The following is a 17,842-nucleotide window of genomic DNA, read 5'->3' as shown; positions in this document are numbered from 1 at the left end:
AAACAAGCGAAAACAAACCATTGACTGAGTTAATTGTTGAAATACCATGTATAAACTGTATTGATTACGGAATCGTTTTTTACGTCATGTAAGTAGATAGCCACACAGAACTGATATTCCCATATAATACATATTACAGTTTGCAACTGATTTGCGCCCTCAAGGGTACTTTTACTATATAATTTGCACTTGATTTGCGCCCTCAAGGGTAAACAGTGAGTTTATGAAAAAATGTTTCAAACCAAAGTTGTTTATTTTTTATAAGGAACATTTTTTATATTTAAATTTTTGTTCTGTTACGATTTTCAAATAGGTCCTACGGACCCAAGACGAAGTTGACCTAAAGTGCTCATTTACGAACATGATCTCAATTTTTACGTCCTGAACATGCTATTATGAACATCTATACCAAAATTTTGTTCGTAGCATCAATATTTTTAGGAGTTACAAACTTGGCACTAAACTTAGTATACCTTGATATATTTCATATATACATGGTATAATATGATTGAAGGTACAAAAATTCGCACCCGCCTGTAGTTTTGGTAGGATCGATTAAAACACACCATCATAAATGAAATCTTAAAAGTCCTCACCGATCCGAGATATGGAAAAAAATTTATGCGGGGTGAAATGTCACAAAAACGACTTTCGTGATTTTCAGCAAAACGAAGTTTTATCATAAAATTAGCTCAGACAAAAATTGTAGTTCTGAAAATGAATTATAAAAATGCCTGAATACTTTTTTTCCTAAGAGCCGCCGTTTCTGAGATATAGGTAATGTTTCAAAAATTAAAATTAAATCAATTAAACCACTCCTTGGCAGTCGAGTAAAAAAAGAATAATTTTTCTTATTGAAAGACCCTGTAGGTAGAAATATGTAATTTGCATTTTCTATATTGGATTGAGGCTAGGATAAACTCAAAATTATGACTAAATAAGTGGAACAAAAGTCAATTTAAAAAATAGTAGACCTTAAAAAGTAGGTACTACTTAATTTTTCCCATGTAGGTATATAAATAATAAATTATTATTGATCATAGAGTAGCTTTTGTTTATTTCAATTATATTTATTAGTCAAAATTGACCGTAACAATTACGATAGTTATAACAATTTGAAACATCTGAAAAAAATTGTAATTAATTAGTTTTTAAAAATTTTTTTATTTTAAAATTAAACTTAAATATTTTGGTACATCTGATAAATAAATAGTGGGCAATTTTTAATTCTTCAGGTTTCGCAATCTTGAAGATTTCAAGAAAATTATTAATTAGAAGAAATAAACTTACATTTATAATTAAAGTCATGTCTAATGGAACTTCATCGGCACAAACTTTTATCTTAATATGTAATCCTTGTAAACTAAATAATGTTACCTATAATAATAAAATATTTTGAATATAATTATCTTATTATTGCATTCAACATGGGGGTGTGTTAAACTTTAAAAAATTGCTAAACAATAATTACTTACAACTTTTTGCAATTCGGTTTCTCTATCAGATGTTTCCATAGAAGTAATTGTTGATATGATCTTCCTTTCCTAAAAAAGTATTTATTTTTATACCTTGAAACCAATTCAAAGCTTTTACCCTCGTGTAATAAGCAAATACTACTGCAAATTTTTAATGTGCCGGATTAAACATTTGAGGGGCTCTGGACGAATGATAGGGGCCCCTTGTAAGAATAAAAATTTCTTTAATTATTTTGACTGATTTTTACAGTAAATTTTACTTTGTATTTATTTTAAGCACCCTGAATTACCTAGTTTTTTTATTTGATTTTTGTGTTCCTCTTAACACTGCTAATACTAACTTACTTTAGAAGGATGTAAGTTGAGAACGCATTGAGAAGAAACAGTATTTTTTCTCAAGATTTGTCGAGGTACTGAGGACCGATGCTCAATTATAAGTACTTTCTTTTTACTTTGTAGGCCTAAAATCAAGCAATTTTTACCATATATTCAGCATATAATGCCGGCACCACATAATAAAAAGTTTCAGCAATAAATGTTGGCATCCACACAAGTTGGTAATATTTCTGTTCATGTAACACATAGAGCCCCATATAAACGTATTCCAGATGTTGAAGAAATATTATGTTTAATAGGTAAAAACGAAATTGAAAATTTTGTAATTCCACGCAACGATGTAACTTATGATGAATACTTAAACATAATCTTAATTTTTCTGCAATAAGCCTGTATAAAAATGGAAAATTTTTAAATTATCATACTAAAACTACTTAGTTTTTAGATCAACTTGATAACTATAACAAAACAATTAATCATAATTTTTAATTTCTCGCTAGTGACTAACTTGTTCACAATATACTTACCCGAAAACCAAGTGAAATATTTTACTTGATACCAGAGTGGCATTTATATAGTTCAAAGTAATTGGGAATATCGATGGTTTGTTTTTTGCTTTAATAAAAGCTCTTTCGTGTAAAAACAAGCTGAGAAAAAATATTTTTCGTATAACTATAAAAACAACATTAAAGATTTGTTTGTATCCCTTTCGAGCAAAACAGAATTTAGCTTGAAGTTCTTATGGGAAACACAGTGTATGACATCAAATACTATGTCCGATCTCTCTGTCTTATATCTGTCTAATTAGTAGTTTAACATATTTATATAATCCGTATTTTTTGACCGACTTTAATTTTAATTTCAGTTCTTTTCAACTCCTTTACGATATAGTAATTTTGTTCGGTGTAGGAAAAAAAGAAAATTATAAAAACTTACTTTTCATTTGTAAAGTACGCTTTATATTTATCCTTTTCCTGATTTAAAGGCCTATTATTTGCAATACAATCAACACAATAATACAATTTATTCAGAAAGACACATAACATTATAGTTTGATTTAAATACAATAAAACAATTGCACAACGGATCATAAACACCAAACATGTTGCAATAATTGTTATCATTGGTAAAGGATTTAAAAAATAACCAACATAAAACAATATAAACACATAAAACCACCCACAAACATTCGCAAATTTTAGAAAATATGTCATAAAATTTAATGTGATTTTAATATTTAACTTCTCTTCAAATATTTCACGCATTTCTGTTAGCAATTCATAAAACTTTAATTCATGGTTCTGATTCTTTTGATATGTTTGTGTTATACCAATCAAAACTGTTGAATTTCGCATTAATTTCAGTAAAAGTCGTATGGTGTTACATAAATGTGATTTATTTGGTGATGGCGTGTATAATTCTAAATGAAAATCACAAAATATAATGAATAATGTGAACCAAAATTGTAGAATATGTCGTATAAAAACTGGTTGAATTTTTAATGTGATGTCGCCATTACTATTAGTATTTAATTTAAATGGCTTGTATAACACAATAGCATTTTGATAGGCAAAATTTAGAGAAAATTTTTGTTCTTTATATAAACGAATTTTGGACATTTTTTCCTCAGTCATTTTAGGCTTTGTGATAAGTTAGTTGTGGTGATAATATTTGATAACAAGTTTGTAATCATTAACTGGCATACCTTTTTTAATACCTTTAAGTATTGATTGAAGGATGAGATTGAAAACAAAATTGATAAAAAAATATACATTGTGTTCTCTTAAAAGCTTTGAAGGTACGTACCTGCTGATGGGTTCTTATACCTGAGACGCTCAAGAATGCAAAACTTTATGTTGCTACATTGAAAATGGCTGTGTTTACCCCAAAATTTCAAAATTGAGTGGTTATTATAATAAATATTGCCATACTCGTTACTATAAAGAAGCTTTGATTATTTTGTTAAGATGCTTTGAATTTATGTTTTTCATTAAGAACACGTAAACATACATAATGAAACAGAGAAGTATGCGATTTCAAAAACGCTCTAGAAGGATAGACCATTTTTCCAAATTATCTCTTTACTACCCTGAACTACACTACTAATAGCATATCCTCAAAAGAAAAATTTAATTGAAATATATGTTTGAATTTCTCTAGAAACCTGAAGCTTCCATCTTTCTGGTATATGTATTTAGGTACTAGACTGTCAAGAAGTGATTATGTTTTTTCGCGTACCTTTTAGGTATGTATTTATGTATGTATATTTGTTCGTAAATTTCTTTATTACCTCGTATCTTCCAATCGGTTGGATGGATATCTACAGTTAAGGTATTGTTATATTCGTCTTAAAAGCCCATATGTCCTATGTAGATGTTTGAAATAAAAGGCGGATTTTTGTACGTTAATAAAAGAATTAACTATATACCTATCGAGTGGGGTTCAAAATCAAGGAAATTAAAAGGGGATTACTATAATATGGAAGATTTGAGCCGATCTAGATTTTAATGGATCTACGACTGTTAAAGTCGCTATGAAAACTACTGGACTTGATTTTTTCATTTCAGTTTCCATTTAACGAAGTCGGGTTTTCTTATTTTTTAAATTTATTATTTTATTATACATTATAATTGTTTGTTTATAAGTACTATAGGGTCCCTAAATAGGAATAATAGTTTTTAAAGCTTGAATAATCAATCCAACTCAACGTAAAAAAGTAAATTGTGGTTATTTTTAACCGACTGATGTAAAAATATCAACTTTTTCTGAAAAAAAAAATTGGGTTAATTTGGTTATTTTTTTGAATTTATTACTAGATACTTTGAATTTATCAGAAAAGTGAGAATAATTAATTTATAAACAATTCAAGACCTATACATTTACGTGTAACTCAAGTCATAGAATTGGTATTAAAAAAACCCAACAAATTCAGGCTATTGCACATAACATAACTTCAATGTCTAAGCTCCAAAATAAAGCATAATTTACTTTCAGAAGTTTGAATTGTTTTCTTTTATTCGAATTTTAAAAAGTACCACTTTTATTGAAAGACATTATTGAAAAATATAAATGTCTGTTTCAATTCTGAATTGAGGCTAAGACAAATTCAAAATTTTTACTAAGAGGATCTTTATTGAATTTTAAAAATAGTAAAACTTAAAAATAGTTAAACTTTATTTTTCCAATATATATATATATATTATTTTGTAAGAGAATGTACATAAATTATAATTATTGATCATAACTTACCTTTTTTTTAGTTAAAATTGACTGTAACAATTAGGATAGATATAACAATTTGAAACATCTGAAAAAAATTGTCATTAATTAGTTAAAAAAATATTCGAAAATTAAATTTAAATATTTTGGTACATCTTATCAATAAACAGTGGACAGGCTCTTAATAGTCAAACATCGCTATCTTGGAGATTTCAAGAAAATTATTATTTACAAGAAATAAACTTACATTTATAAGTAAAGTCATATCTAATGGAATTTCACCGGCACAAACTTTTATCTTAATATGTAATCCTTGTAAACTGAATAATGTTACCTATAATAATAAAACCCTTTGAATATAATTATCTTATTATTGCATTAAACGTGAGGGGAATATAATTATCTTATTATTGCATTAAACGTGAGGGTGTGTTAAGAGTTTAAAAATTTGCTAAACAATAATTACTTACAACTTTTTGCAATTCGGTTTCTCTATCAGATGTTTCCATAGAAGTAATTGTTGATATGACCTTCCTTTCCTAAAAAAGTACCTATTTTTATATTTTACATCCAATTCCATGCCTTTATACTCGGGAACCCAAGAGAGAATTTGTGTAGTAACTCGAGCGTGTCAAATTAAGATATGAGGGGTTTCTAGGACCCTCTGCAGTACCTTCACCAAGTATTATCACAAAAATGTGGGACGCACGTAGGGCAGACGATTAGATAGATGAATTAACTCGAGCAAATCCCCCTATATTTACAGCTAATATTTGGTTGAGGTACTAAGGAAAGTCTAAGGATTAAGATATGGGGGCATCTTAATCTGACGCGCTCGAGTTACAACACAAATCCCCTCTTGGGCTCCTCTATTATAAGATCTCGTATACGAAGCAAATACTTGAAGGTATTTTACGAAAATGGAGGGGAAATATTTGACAGAGAGAAGGACGAATCGAAGTAAATAATCACGAATTTTTTTATGTTATCATTTTAAAATAAGTACAACAAATCCTCAATAATATAAATTTTCAAATTAATTTTTTTGTAAATAGAAGTCGTTAATGACCTCGTCGTTAAAAAGCGACTTTAAATAAATTAATTAAATAAAAAAAAATTTTTTTGAAGAAATCTTCATTTAAAAAATATCGATGTTAAGCATGCATTGGGAAGAAATGGTCTTTTTAATCAAGATCTGTTGGGGTTACTAAGAACTGATGTTTAATTATAAGTGTTAATTCCTTCATTGGTGCTTTGCAACCTTTAAACCAAACAAACTTTACCATATATTCAGCGTATAATGCCGGAACCACATAATATAAAGTTTCAGTAATTAATGGTGGTAGCCATACAGATTGATAATATTTGTGTTCATGAAACATATAAAGACCCATATAAACGTATTCAATATGTTGAAGAAATATTATATTTAACAGGTGAAATTGAAATTGAAAATTTTGTAATTCCACGCAACGATGTAACTTATGATGAATGTTTAAACATAATCGTAATTTTTCTGCAATAACCCTGTAAAAAATGCTACTTATATTTTTAATTTTGTATAAAATAAAAGTAAATAGTGTCGTTAGACAAATTTCATAATTATAAACTTAAAATTTTGAATATAAAGTGATAATATTTATATAGATCAAGTAATTTAAAACAATATACCAAGAAAGTTATTTTAAATAATAAAATTTTCTTGATTTTTTCCTTTTAAAAGAAAAAAATACTTAAATGGTTAAAACTTACTTTTCATTTGTAAAGTACGCTTTATACTGATCCTTTTCTTGATTGAAAGGCCTATTATTTACAATGCAATCAACACAAAAATGCAATTTATTCAGAAAGACACATAACATTATAGTTTGATTTAAATACAATAAAACAATTGCACTCCGCATATAAAATGCTAAAAACATTGCAAAAATTGTAATCGTTGGTAAAGGATCCAAAAAATAACTAAAATAAAACAATATAAACATATAAATGCCTCCGCAAACATTGGCAAATATAATAAAATTTGTCATAAAATTTAATGTGATTTTAATATTTAACTTCTCTTCAAATATTTCACGCATTTCTGTTAGCAATTCGTAAAACTTTAATTCATGATTCTGATTCTTTTGATATGTTTGTGTTATACCAATCAAAACGTATAAATTTCGCATTAATTTCATTAAAAGTCGTATGGTATTACATAAATGTGATTTATTTGGTGATGGAGTGTATAATTCTAAGTGAAAATCACAAAATATAATGAATAATGTAAACCAAAATTGTAGAATGTGTCGTATAAAAACTGGTTGAATTTTTAATGTGATGTCACCATTACTATTAGTATTTAATTTAAATGGCTTGTATAATACAATAGCGTTTTGATATGCAAAATTTAGAGAAAAATTTTGTTCTTTATATAAACGAATTTTGGGCATTTTTCCCTCTGTCATTTTATGCTTTGTGGTAAGTTACTTGTGGTGATAATATTTGATAGTAATTTTGCAATCATTAACTGATTACCTTTTTTTCAATATATATTGCACTGATTGAAAAAAGAGATTGGCAACAAAATTGATAAAAAAATATACATTGTGTTCTCTTAAAAGCTTTAAGGGCAGGTTCCGGAGAAAGTAGTGTATGCAAAATACAAGGTACGAAACCTGATGATGGATTCTTTTACTTGAGATGCTCAAAAATGCAAAAACCCATGCTGCAATATGGGAAATAGCTGTGTTATCCGTAAAAGTTACAAATAGGTTGATTACAAGTGGCCACGGGCACGGTAGTATAAAAAAATTTTCCAATCTGGTAATGATTTCAAAGAAGCTATCCTAAAAGTATTTAAGAAAATTTGGTGCTTAAAAAATTATGTTTTTAAGCAAATTCAGTTAATTTAGTGTATTTCCTGATTTAAATCCACTTATCGGATACGCTTTTTCATTAGGTATTCTAGATTCGCTTTTTCAGTTGGTATTCTATATTATTTTGATAAAACGTTTTCGTAAGCACTATGCAGGGATATTCATTCTTCTATTCTATTCTAGTTCTATTATTACTGGATGAATGAAAAGAAAAACATGATCGACGAAAAACATGAACTGATTTGTTACAAAATGTACTTAGTTAACTTCAATAACCATAAAACACAATACAATTTACATTAAAACCTATACATTTTTTTTTTCAGTACAGATAAAATTTATGAAATTAATTTTTACAGCTTTTTCAAAGCCGATCTTTTCTCTGCCTCACATTGCACGTTGAAATAACTATTACCCATAGATATAATATGTCTATGCTATGACTACCTCTTCTGCCACACTTCTTATTAAAAAAGTGCTTCTAAGTTACCAAGTAACTCGCAAAAACAGACATTGTCTTTACAATTTTCGAGGTTGTTAGTGAAAACGTATAAAAATAAGCAAGTTACACTCACATAAAACTCATTGTATACAATGAAATGGACTTTTTAAATTATTGACCTAGATATAATCAACAGCAGATTGGTCAAAATACATTGTTTTTGATTATGTAAATAATACAAAAAATTACTTTGATTCCAACCGGCACCCATTTAGATGGTTGATATGTATTGATATGATATCAGCATTCATTTTCTAACATACAATGGGAAAATAGCGCAGCAGTTCAATTTTTTGAAGAGCTGAAGGAAATTAAGGTGTTTGTCTCCATACAATATTGTAAAAATATTGTGTACTATATCAACAGCAGTAGTATTTATGGATACACATGCTTAGTGTACATACATAGTCAAATAAAGTATTCTTTTTAACTCTTATGTACAAACGCGAAGCATTCTCGTAGTTAAACTACTGTATTATCGTAATAAAGTCTATGTGATAATAGATATCTCTCCTCAACCACTTATACTCTACATATAATTGTTTCGGTTCTACATTAAATTTAAATAACTTTGAGTAATTATATCTCAATAATGAAATGGTCAATAATTTTGTTTTTAAACTGTCTCAAGTCTTTTGAACTTTTTACAGTAACAACGGTAGTAATTTTATTGATAAAGTTCCTAATTTCTTAATGATTGGATGATCATATGTTTTCCTATCTTTAATTTAAATATAGTTTAGTAAAAAATATAACCGTTTTACAAACATTTCAATCTTTTCTTGTTTATTCATAAGTGTATTTCACTTGGTTGCATGAAACAATGCAGCTATGATATACTGCAGTATTGCGAACCTTGTTTTAGGTAAATAATAATTAAAAAAAATTAAAAAAACACGCTCTTGTAAATAGCTGAACTGGGAAGTAGAAAATAAATTTTATAAGTTAAAAAAACACTAGTGTGAATAAGAAAAAATCATTTTATCGTAAAAAAGCATTGGGTGCTAGATTTCAATTATTGTAAATTTTCTTAAAAAGCATCCCACGTTTTTTTACAATAAAATGTTCTTAATCACTCTATTTTTTTTTTTGAACTTATGGAAATTATTTTCTACTTTTTAGTTCAGCTAGTTACAAAAGCGGATTTTTTAGTTTTTTAAACTATTATTTATTAATATTATGGAATGTTATCTGCGCTTCCACCAGAATTATACGAATTATTTATATTATAAAATCGTTAATCCTGATAATCCTGATTAAGATAACCGGACAAAATTTTTAAATTGTCATTGGTTCTTGATAATGTATGCGAAGTTTCAATTCAATCGGACGTTTTAAAGTGGGTGGAAATCACGTTCAAAGATTTCGTTACATAGATACATACATACATACATAGATACATACTAAGCTAATAAAAGTGTGTTAAAAAAGGCACAATCGGTTCAAAATCAATAGTTCATAATCCTTGAAGAGGAAATTCTAAATACTCAATTAACTGAGCTGTTATATTTTTCATTATTGAATTTTTTGATTCTAGGAATCAAAACGTTTTCAAAAACCTTCGATGCGAGAAATCAAACAAGCACAAAAATTTAATGTAATGAATCAAGAAACGTTTAAATCGTACTTAAAAAATTTCTATACCTCAAATCAAATGTTATTTAAACAAAATACGAAATCAAATCATGAACAGCAAGTTGATGAACAAGAACATACAAATTCACTGGACAGCATTGATAAAAAAAAAGATGATCAACCATATTTAAATCTTGGTGAATTTATACGTCAAAAAGTTAAAGGAATAATTGAAAATTACCAAAAGTTACAGCGATTTTCTCCTCAAACACGACGTCAAACTATAAGCGATAACAACGAAACAGAATACGAATCGGATACATATAAAAATAAAATACGTTTTCATCTACAAAATCAAGAAGAAATGCCATCATCTGATTCAACATTATTTCATGGGCATGATGTATCAATGGTTACCCTTGTTAGTAGGTCAGTAAAACATAGGATAGGAGTCATTTTATGAAAAGGAAAAAGTTACATCACTCTTACAATCAAAGCAGTCTTAGTTGATGGTTCCTTTTTATTTGTAAAAATAGCGATTGAAAATTCTATGGAAATTGTAATTTAAGGGAAAAGGAAAAGAACCCATCCAACCTAACATAAATTATTGCAAGATAAGTAAACCATCCATTACTGAAATTTTTGCCGTTAAAAATGGTATTTGACCAATCGGGAGCTTTAACTGAGGCAAATATATCATAACCTCGAGCCAGTTCGGAGTTATAAAATAGTAGTCGTGTTTTTCATTGTTACAGGAAGTAGTTCTGTTCTTGAAAGTATAGTATAAATAAAATATTTCCAAACACTATGTTTTAAAACTTAATGAAATCAATTGAAATTAACAAAATTTAAAAACCCCTGATAAATTTTTCGGTAAATCAATCTTAAACTTGCACTTTAAACATATCTAAGAATCCTCTCTATTAAATTATATTTTCCTTATAGCCATCTCCAAAAATGAACCGATTATTAAGATCATCGCCTCTTTTTTAGTTGTTTTGGATATGAAACTCTAAGCTTGCATTTGAAACATAGCTGAAAACATTCCCAATTCAATTACCCTTCAAAAAGAAAAAAAAAAGAAGAAAATAATCAATTAGTAATTAATTTCTTAAGAATGAACGAAAGTTCGAAAATTTTCAGATAATATAATAAAACTTGTAATCATATACAAATAATTAAACTATTATTATTATTATTATTATTATTTAATTATTATTTATTGTATTATAGTATGTACTACTAAAATCCAAATATAAATTTAATTAAAAACAAAAAAATCAAAATCGGTTCATCTGTTTAGAAGCTACGATGTCATAGGCAGATAGACTGACAGACCGACAGTAACACCGCTCTTTTTGGTTGGAGGACTAAACAAAATTACGGCTAACTTAGTTTAAGACATAGATAGAGATAAAATTAGTTGTTGAAAACTATAAGCCGCCTGATAATTCGACACTCTAAGCCCCTTATTTATAATTTTTAATAGCAATATAAGGTTTAATCGTTACAAATAAATTGTTTACGATTTACCGTAAATTTTTAAATTTTTTATAAATAATTACTTTTAGTTTATCGAAAAAAAACCATATTCTTAAGTTTTCCCAACCAGTTTTGTTTCACTGTCTGGTTTGGGTTTTGACTAGTACTTGGCACATTTGGAAATGGCCTAGCTTAATTTATTTACTTTCTGTTAATAGTGAATTAGATGTGAACGTCAAAAAACCTGCATCACTTCACGAAGTTACACCAAAATACGAAAAACAAAGAATCGGTTTTACAACATCTCATGAAAGTAGTAGCTCAACAACAACCAAAGTAACTCCTGTAAGGATACTAAATAAGGATAATAATTATAACATAAGTAACAGAAATAAAAATATGAAACGTAAAAAAAGTAAACGTAGTATTGTCAAGAATAGGGATATAAAGAAGATTGCGAAAAATAGAAAACGTGGCGGCGGGGGTGGACGTGGGGATGATACAGGCCCTGTAACAAATATTTATGTAAATAAAAAATATTCCTCTGGTAAGTTCAAACTTTTGAGAGTAATTCAGGAGCTGGATGCAATAAGGGCATAAGTACTCGAAGTGTGTCTTGAGAAAAAGACTAATAAATATAAAAAAGATATTTTGAATCAACTTAGGTTTTCCATGGAACTATTCTTAAAATTTCTTATAATATAAGGCTTACATTTGACCTCAAAAAAATTTTATTCAAATTCCTATAATTAAACTTTTCTAAGACTACTCTTTGTTATAAAAATATTATTCTCCAATCTTTATATCGTGCATCTTTAGCTATTTAATAATTTATGGGAATATAAGAACACAAACCACCCTTATATTGTAAATTTTTTCTGTGTAAGTTGATGAAGTCATTATTTGTAAGTTGATGAATATCAATTGTTGACAATAAAAATCCTGGTTCACGTACACTATTTTTGCTGACCACATAAAGTGCTCATACAGAAAGAAAATTCATGGAAGAATTTCTTATAGTCTTATTGATATGAAATTTTTATGGTAGATAGGCAAATAACATTACAAGAATATAAAACAAGTAAAAACAAACAATTGACTGACTTAATTGTTGCATTACCATGTATAGACAGTGTTGATTACACTGTCACATAATACATACATAACTAATATTCCCATATAATACATACTATACAATTTGCGCTTTCACGGGTAAATAGTGATGTTTACGAAAAAATGTTTCAAACAAAAGTTGTTAATTTTTTTATAAGGCACATTTTTTATATTTAAACTTTTGTTATATCTCTAATGTTTCTCATTTACGAACTCGACTTAACTTTTTACGTCATGAGACCGCTGTAAAAATTTCAGCTTGATAACTCTTTTCTTTTTTGAGTTATCGTGTTGTCAGACGGACAGACGGACAGACAGACAGGCACACAAGCGAAAATCGACTAATTAGGTGATTTTATGAACACGTACACCAAAATTGTTTTCGTAGCATCAATATTTTTAAGCGTTACCATACTTGGGACTAAGCTTAGTATACCTTGATTTATATTACATATATACATGGTATAAAAATGTACAAGAGCAAAAAAGGCATAAGGCCACTTACACTCTTATTCTACCGAGCTTGTCAATTTTGTCGCAAATGCTTGGTTTTGATTTTATTACAAAATTTAAGTTTCGTACATCAATTGTTGGTATATATTTCTACGAAATCTTATCATATTAAATACTAAGTTTTACATATTTTAGACACGAGTAAGAAAAGCCCATTGATGGAAACTCAATCAAGGTGTGGAAGAAGACTACTTGATATCGATCGAAAACAATCTGTTGAAGATCGAAGATTGCAGAGTGGATTAGATCAAAGTAGCTTACATCAAGGTATTTTTTTTAAACTGACTTTAGCTACTGCTAAACAGCCATTTACAATGATACAGAGGTACTGTTTTAAATTTCTGTAAAGCAATGGACGTATTCGATTTTTAGATTTTAACGAAAATATCTATTCCATTCAATATTTCCCCTTCTTTCTAGACTGCAATTTACTGGACCTAAAGTGTACTAGTTATTAAAATAATTTTTTCTTTTCAGGCACAAAGGAATCACTGATTCAAAAGCCAAAAGAACAATTTTCAACAGTTGTTTTAAATAAAAAACAAGCTCTAAACGACATCACACTTTCTGAATCATCTTTAAAGAAATGTACTCGCAGAAAAAAAATAAAATTTTCTGAAACAAAACGAAAAGCACAACCAAGTGAGTCTCTCAACGTTCCGTAATAATAAGCAAATTTGGTAGAGGACAATTCACGGCTAAACGAAATTTTTTAATTTGACAATTCTAAGAATAAAATAATCGATTTTAAAATCTATGGAAATTTTACAGAACATTATGGTACGATAACACCGGATACGATTTGGACTGGGAGTAAAAAACTAAGAGGTTGTGTTGTGTTAGAGGATGAAATTAGTTGCAGCGGTTTTTTGCTATTAGATTCAAAAGAAAAGAAAAGATTGGCTAGACCTTTAGAATTTAATATAGTAAGCTTTTTTTTTTTTAAATATTATTATTGAAAATATGCCAAAATTATTATTGGAGGCAAGAGCGCTCTAATAATTGTGTCGCAAACACTGTAAAATAAACAAGACCAAAGCTACGATAGTAATTTTAAATTCATAATAGAAGGGGTTATTTTTTTAAAAAGAAAAACCAATTCTAAACGAACTTTTATTTATAAATGGATTAACTAAAAAAAACAAAAATTGTTTTTTTTTCTGCAAATTTATAGGTTTACTCTAGGCTAAAAAGACGGGTGCAAGTTTCTGTGTATTTGTGTATTGTGGTTCTGTATGCGGCATCGTAGCACTTAAACGGATGAACCGGTTTTAATTTTATTTTTGTTGTTAGGTCTATTAATGATCAATTTCAGTACACACAAAATCGAACAGTGTATATTAAATTCGAGCACATTTAGCCTTAGCGCTAATTTAGTATTTAAAAAAAACTTTTATTGCTTTCATTTTCTTTGAGCCATGAGTATGTGGCATAAAAATTGCAGCACACAAAAAATTGAAAAGTTTATTAAAATCAAGCAGATTTAGTGCTAATTTAGCACAAAAATATTAATAACTCTAATGGTTTTAAAATTACGAGTATGTGTGCTAGCTAACACTTAGTATTAAGCTAACACACACACATTACACAAATTCACAATTCTAAAAGTGTTATTATTAAAATCTAGCATACTTAGTGCTACTTTAGTCCACCAAAAAGAAATTTATATCTCTAATGGTTTTAAAATAACGAGTAAGTGTGCTAGCTTAATATTAAGCTGTCACATACATTACACAAATTCGCAAATGTAAAAGTGTATTAAAATCAAATATAATTAATGCTAATAGGGAATATTCATGTATTTTTTTATATATTTAATTCATTGTTTACACCGTTATAACATAGTAAAAAATATAAATACTGTTTACAAATGCTGCAATTAAGTGTAAAAAAATATTTAAAATAGAGAATAAATTTGAGATGTTTAAACGCAGTCCTTTTGATGTATTAATATGTGACCAGTCAGTTGGAGACACTTCAATGTAGATATCATTTACTACAGGTGTAATACCCATGTATGTAGTAATTGTAGTATATATCCATGGTAATATCATACAAAATATAAGTAATTAATATCATACAGTATGTCAACAAGTCTGACAAGCCTGACTGAATTTGTACTTTTATGAATTAATTTTAAGTAATTAAAAAGATATTAATTACTAAAATAATGGTTTAGTTCAAATGTCCATCCAATAAAGTTACGGGAAAAAAATATTTGAACCAAATTTAAATTTCATGAATATTCCCTATCGAGTACATAAATTTTTTTTTAAATATAAATAATAAATTTACTCATGAGATTTCCATAAAAAACTTTTTTTTTTAAATAATATAATTAATTAAAATAAAAACTGTTTTCAGTATTTTATGCTTCACCGTGGCCAAACAGCAGTTACAATTAATGGCATCAATTATTTACCAAAGATATTGGATCATTTTTTTGTACCTATTGGTAAGTTAGAAAGAACCCATAAAAACTCTCCACTCGTTCTAAATATTCCCGTTTTTGTAAATTTAATAAATTTCTTAGTGAAGAGATTATTACTAATTATTAATGAGTTCTTTTCAATATTTGTAGAACACATTTATAAAAATTCGAATAAAATCGAAGACGAAAAGGTTTTAAATATATTCACCCAATTGTTAAATTATTATCATTTAATATTTATACAGTCAAAATTCGTTCTAACGATATGGAATGGATCAACAAATTTAACCGTTATTTAGTCAAACTAATTCCAATGACGATTGGTCATTATAACGGCTATATGAGTTAATAAGGTCAAAAATAAAGCTAATAAAACTCAGAAGAAAGTTTATAGGCTTCAAAATACTATTACGACGATGTTTTGTTTTACTCAAAAAGTATGTACCTACCTAAACACACTTTTTTTACATATGTTGGTCGTCATAATCAATTTTGACTATATTTCGGACTCTAATTAATATTTAAAGAAACTATTTTCATCTATACTACTAAAAAATGAACTAAATTGGAGAAAAATTAAAAATTAATCTAGAATTTTGGGTTTGTTGCCTTATATAGAAAGAGGTAATAGTTTGATAGGATTCGATAAAATTTGATATATTCTCACAATATCAATGACAAAAATTATCTATTGGATTTCTGATATCAATAAAGGAAGTTAATAGAAATGCTTGTCGAAAAACCTAATAATTAAATAAGCAATTGGGAAATGAAAATAGTTATATTCCTTCGATGATATTAGTGTAGCCATCTGTTATGAATTATTCAAAGGAATCTATTTTCTAACGAAAACTAAACAGGTTTTTTAAATGAATTAAAATTTTTCAGGTGCAAAATATGCAATCAAGAATCTATCACATGAGCAAGCTTTGTTTTCATTTGTGAAAATAAAACCACCTGTGAATTCTGCCTATGTCCATTAAAGTATTTTAAAAAGCGATACCATTAAAAATTTAGAAGAAAAACAAATTTCAATTTTCGTTTGCACAGGCAGAGTCATCTTTTGCCTGCATTGTCCAATTTCATACATAATTATTTTTATGTGCATTGTTGGAAATTCTTATCTGTTACAAATTTTTATAGAAGATTTTTTTTCTCGGTTCTTTTTACAACAACAGTATGACTTTCTTTCCTGGTGGTTTATGTTAAAAAATGATAAGTTCTTAAATATGCAGACACATTTAAAATATTATTAAAAAATGTATTATGTAAACATAATTTCATCTTTAGTTAGTATCTAGAAATATAGAATTTTTCTCTTGCAAAATGAAGGTTGGTTACATGGTAAAAACGATCACAGTCCGGTAATGTAATTTCCATAGACGTATTGTGAGTCATAACTTTTATTTCTAATTGTTAACCTTTCAAATTCTAAAGCTGGTTTATTCTTTCTATTTTTTTTCTTGTTTTTTTAATTATTTTCTATAATGCATATTTCTAATTATTTTATCAAAGAAATAAATGGGGATAAGAAGTTTTCGAAAATGAACTCTGATCGTTTTTCTCATGTACCTAGCTCTAAAATATTTTTTGAATTATTTTTAATTTTCAGTGCTTTGCGTTGATTTTTAGGTACGTATTTATTCCTCTTTATAACAATTTTTTTTATTTGTTTAAACTACGTTTTTAAAAGCTGAGATGTATTTTAATAGTTCAAATTTGTAGACATTTTGTGTCAGATTAGAAAAATACAAAACTGAACTTCTTATTAACTTTTTTATTTATTGACAGAAACTTCCTATGTCAAACCTAAAATAGATTAGCTGCTGATATAGTTTCAAGTGTGAGTTTAGCTTTCTCGTCCTTTAAAACTTGAAAAGTTATAATGATCTTCAACTGACTGAGCACATTTTCTTGAAATATAGCTAAGAACAGTCTCGATGAAATTACATTTCAAACTAAAAAAAAATAAAAATCGGTTAATCGGTTTAGTAGTTGCGATTCCGCAAATGAATCGATCAGACCACATTTTGTGTCGGGGGTTTCTTAAAAAATTTAACTTTTGAATTATCTTATTAACTAAGTTTTTTTTTTTAGATTAACTTATGGTGTTAAAGTAGGTCAGAACGTGGTAGATATATTATAAACAATGTTTAATTTATTGTAATTCAAGTTATTTCAAAACATGAAATATCCTATAAATATTTCAGTTCGAATCATTCAGATATCTTCAAAAATTTTCTCGAAAAGTAAAAACTAAACAGATAATATTATACCAAGAGCCAGGCCTATTTCCTTTGGTCATTCGATGGACTTCATACTTTATGTATGTAGT

The 17,842-nt window shown here is 27.6% G+C and overlaps 1 protein-coding gene across 1 annotated transcript in view; it reads left to right on the top strand.

Annotated features, from left to right (window-relative positions):
• Positions 1 to 16,490, top strand: part of LOC123301200 — a 33,118-nt gene extending 16,628 nt beyond the window's left edge. The window contains exons 3-9 of the mRNA XM_044883936.1: positions 9,931 to 10,397; positions 11,669 to 11,997; positions 13,212 to 13,343; positions 13,554 to 13,718; positions 13,848 to 14,002; positions 15,441 to 15,531; positions 16,396 to 16,490. Coding sequence (XP_044739871.1) covers positions 9,931 to 10,397; positions 11,669 to 11,997; positions 13,212 to 13,343; positions 13,554 to 13,718; positions 13,848 to 14,002; positions 15,441 to 15,531; positions 16,396 to 16,490 — 1,434 coding nt within the window. The remainder of the gene's footprint in view (positions 1 to 9,930; positions 10,398 to 11,668; positions 11,998 to 13,211; positions 13,344 to 13,553; positions 13,719 to 13,847; positions 14,003 to 15,440; positions 15,532 to 16,395) is intronic.
• Positions 16,491 to 17,842: the final 1,352 nt, after the last annotated feature.

This window comes from Chrysoperla carnea, chromosome 5, assembly GCF_905475395.1.
Source record: "Chrysoperla carnea chromosome 5, inChrCarn1.1, whole genome shotgun sequence".
Taxonomy (NCBI): domain Eukaryota; kingdom Metazoa; phylum Arthropoda; class Insecta; order Neuroptera; family Chrysopidae; genus Chrysoperla; species Chrysoperla carnea.
The sequence above is the reverse complement of the archived record's forward strand: the minus strand, read 5'-3'. Positions and strand labels throughout refer to the sequence as shown.